At 63.2% G+C, this 1,442-nt stretch overlaps 1 protein-coding gene across 1 annotated transcript; it reads right to left on the minus strand.

Annotated features, from left to right (window-relative positions):
- Positions 1–12: 12 nt before the first annotated feature.
- EMIHUDRAFT_236346 (hypothetical protein) lies at positions 13–1,362 on the minus strand (the record flags this gene model as incomplete). Its single annotated transcript, XM_005779286.1, has 3 exons — positions 13–25; positions 72–1,159; positions 1,345–1,362. 3 exons carry the CDS (start codon positions 1,360–1,362, stop codon positions 13–15), a joined length of 1,119 nt encoding a protein of 372 aa, XP_005779343.1.
- Between the last annotated feature and the right edge of the window lie 80 nt (positions 1,363–1,442).

Below are 1,442 nucleotides of genomic sequence, written 5' to 3' on the forward strand. Positions count from 1 at the left end.
CTCGGCGCGTGTTCATGTTGACCGGCTTGTGGGTGCCCGACGGGTAGATGACCTTGGCGATGACCTCCCACTCGATGCGGAAGACGGCCCATACCGTGCGCCGCAGAATCTCGACGAGCTCGAAGAAGAGCATGCCGGCGCCTCGGCCGGGCACGCCTCCGAAGACGGACAGCGCCCAGATGAAGCGCAAAGCGAGGTCGAAGGCGCAGAGGGCCAGATGCGCGAGAACACTCTGCGAGATGAGGAGCGGCTCGCGTATCCTGGCAACGACGGGCTTGCCGCCGCAGCACGCGTAGCCCTCGGCCGAGTCGCCGCGCAGCTCGGCCAGCCAGAACAATCCCCAGTCCATGTGGACGTCCCAGATGAAGCAGTAGGTCGACTGCACAACTGCCGCCGCGACGAAGCACTGGTCGTGGAAGTGCGACGGCTCGTGGCGGCGCAGGTAGCCCGCGTAAACGAGCGGGAAGAAGGTCGAATACTTGAGCGCGTTCCAGAGGTTCTTGCCCTCTCTGGTCGTCGAGTATACCTTGAGGCACTGCATGAGGCGGATCCAGAAAGGCAGCGCGAGGCCAATCGCGTTGGCGTACGAGTCGGCGCAAGTGAGATAGAAGTCGTGCCAGAGCTCCGTCGAGCGCACGTAGATCCCATCGGAGCCCAGGCCCGAGCGGAAGATGTGGGGCGAGATGCACGCGACCAGCTGCAAGTCGGAGAAGGCATTTGCGAGCGACGTCATGTAGTCGGCCACGATGACGTGCCAAAAGGTGACCGGCCCAAACGGCGCGATGATCGACTCCCACACGGCTCGAAGGAGCGAGAGGCGCGACGGACCAAAGAAGAGGCCCGAGCACGGCAGCAGCCCGAGTATGAAAAAGATTCCGTTGAGCCCGAGGTTTGCGACGAGCCAGAGGCGCCACGTGACGCCTGGCACATTGCTCGCCATGAAGTGCATCAGGTGCGCCGAGAGCAGCACGCAAAAGAGGATGAGTGCAGCGTGGAAGGTGGACAGGTGGTGCTGCAGCGTCCCGCCCAGCACGTGCTCAAGATGGGTTCGGAGTGGTGGGGGGCACAGGCCGACCACCCACGCCCAACGGGCAAAGATGGCAATGAGCAGGATGGGGGGACCCAGGGTCCCTTTTTTCCCAAGAAGGTTCGGGAGGCCCTTATACACGGTCATTGGGTGCAAGTGCGAGGAGTCCCCGAGGGAATTCAGCGTGACGACGAGCGCGGTGGCACCTCCCCCCTTAATTTATCCATTGGGCCGCCGTGACGTATCCTTTGGGCATTCACGATTCAGCTCGGCTCGGCGTTGGTAAAAATCGTGCCTCCCCTGGACTTGACCCAAACCCGGAAGCTTCCACCCATTCCCCGAGAATACCCATTCCCCGACTCGGGTGGGATATGGAGACCCCCCCCCCCCCCCCCCGCCTCCTAACTGGGCTGCC

The sequence above is a fragment of the Emiliania huxleyi genome (genome assembly GCF_000372725.1).
Source record: "Emiliania huxleyi CCMP1516 unplaced genomic scaffold EMIHUscaffold_233, whole genome shotgun sequence".
In the NCBI taxonomy this organism is placed as follows: domain Eukaryota; phylum Haptophyta; order Isochrysidales; family Noelaerhabdaceae; genus Emiliania; species Emiliania huxleyi.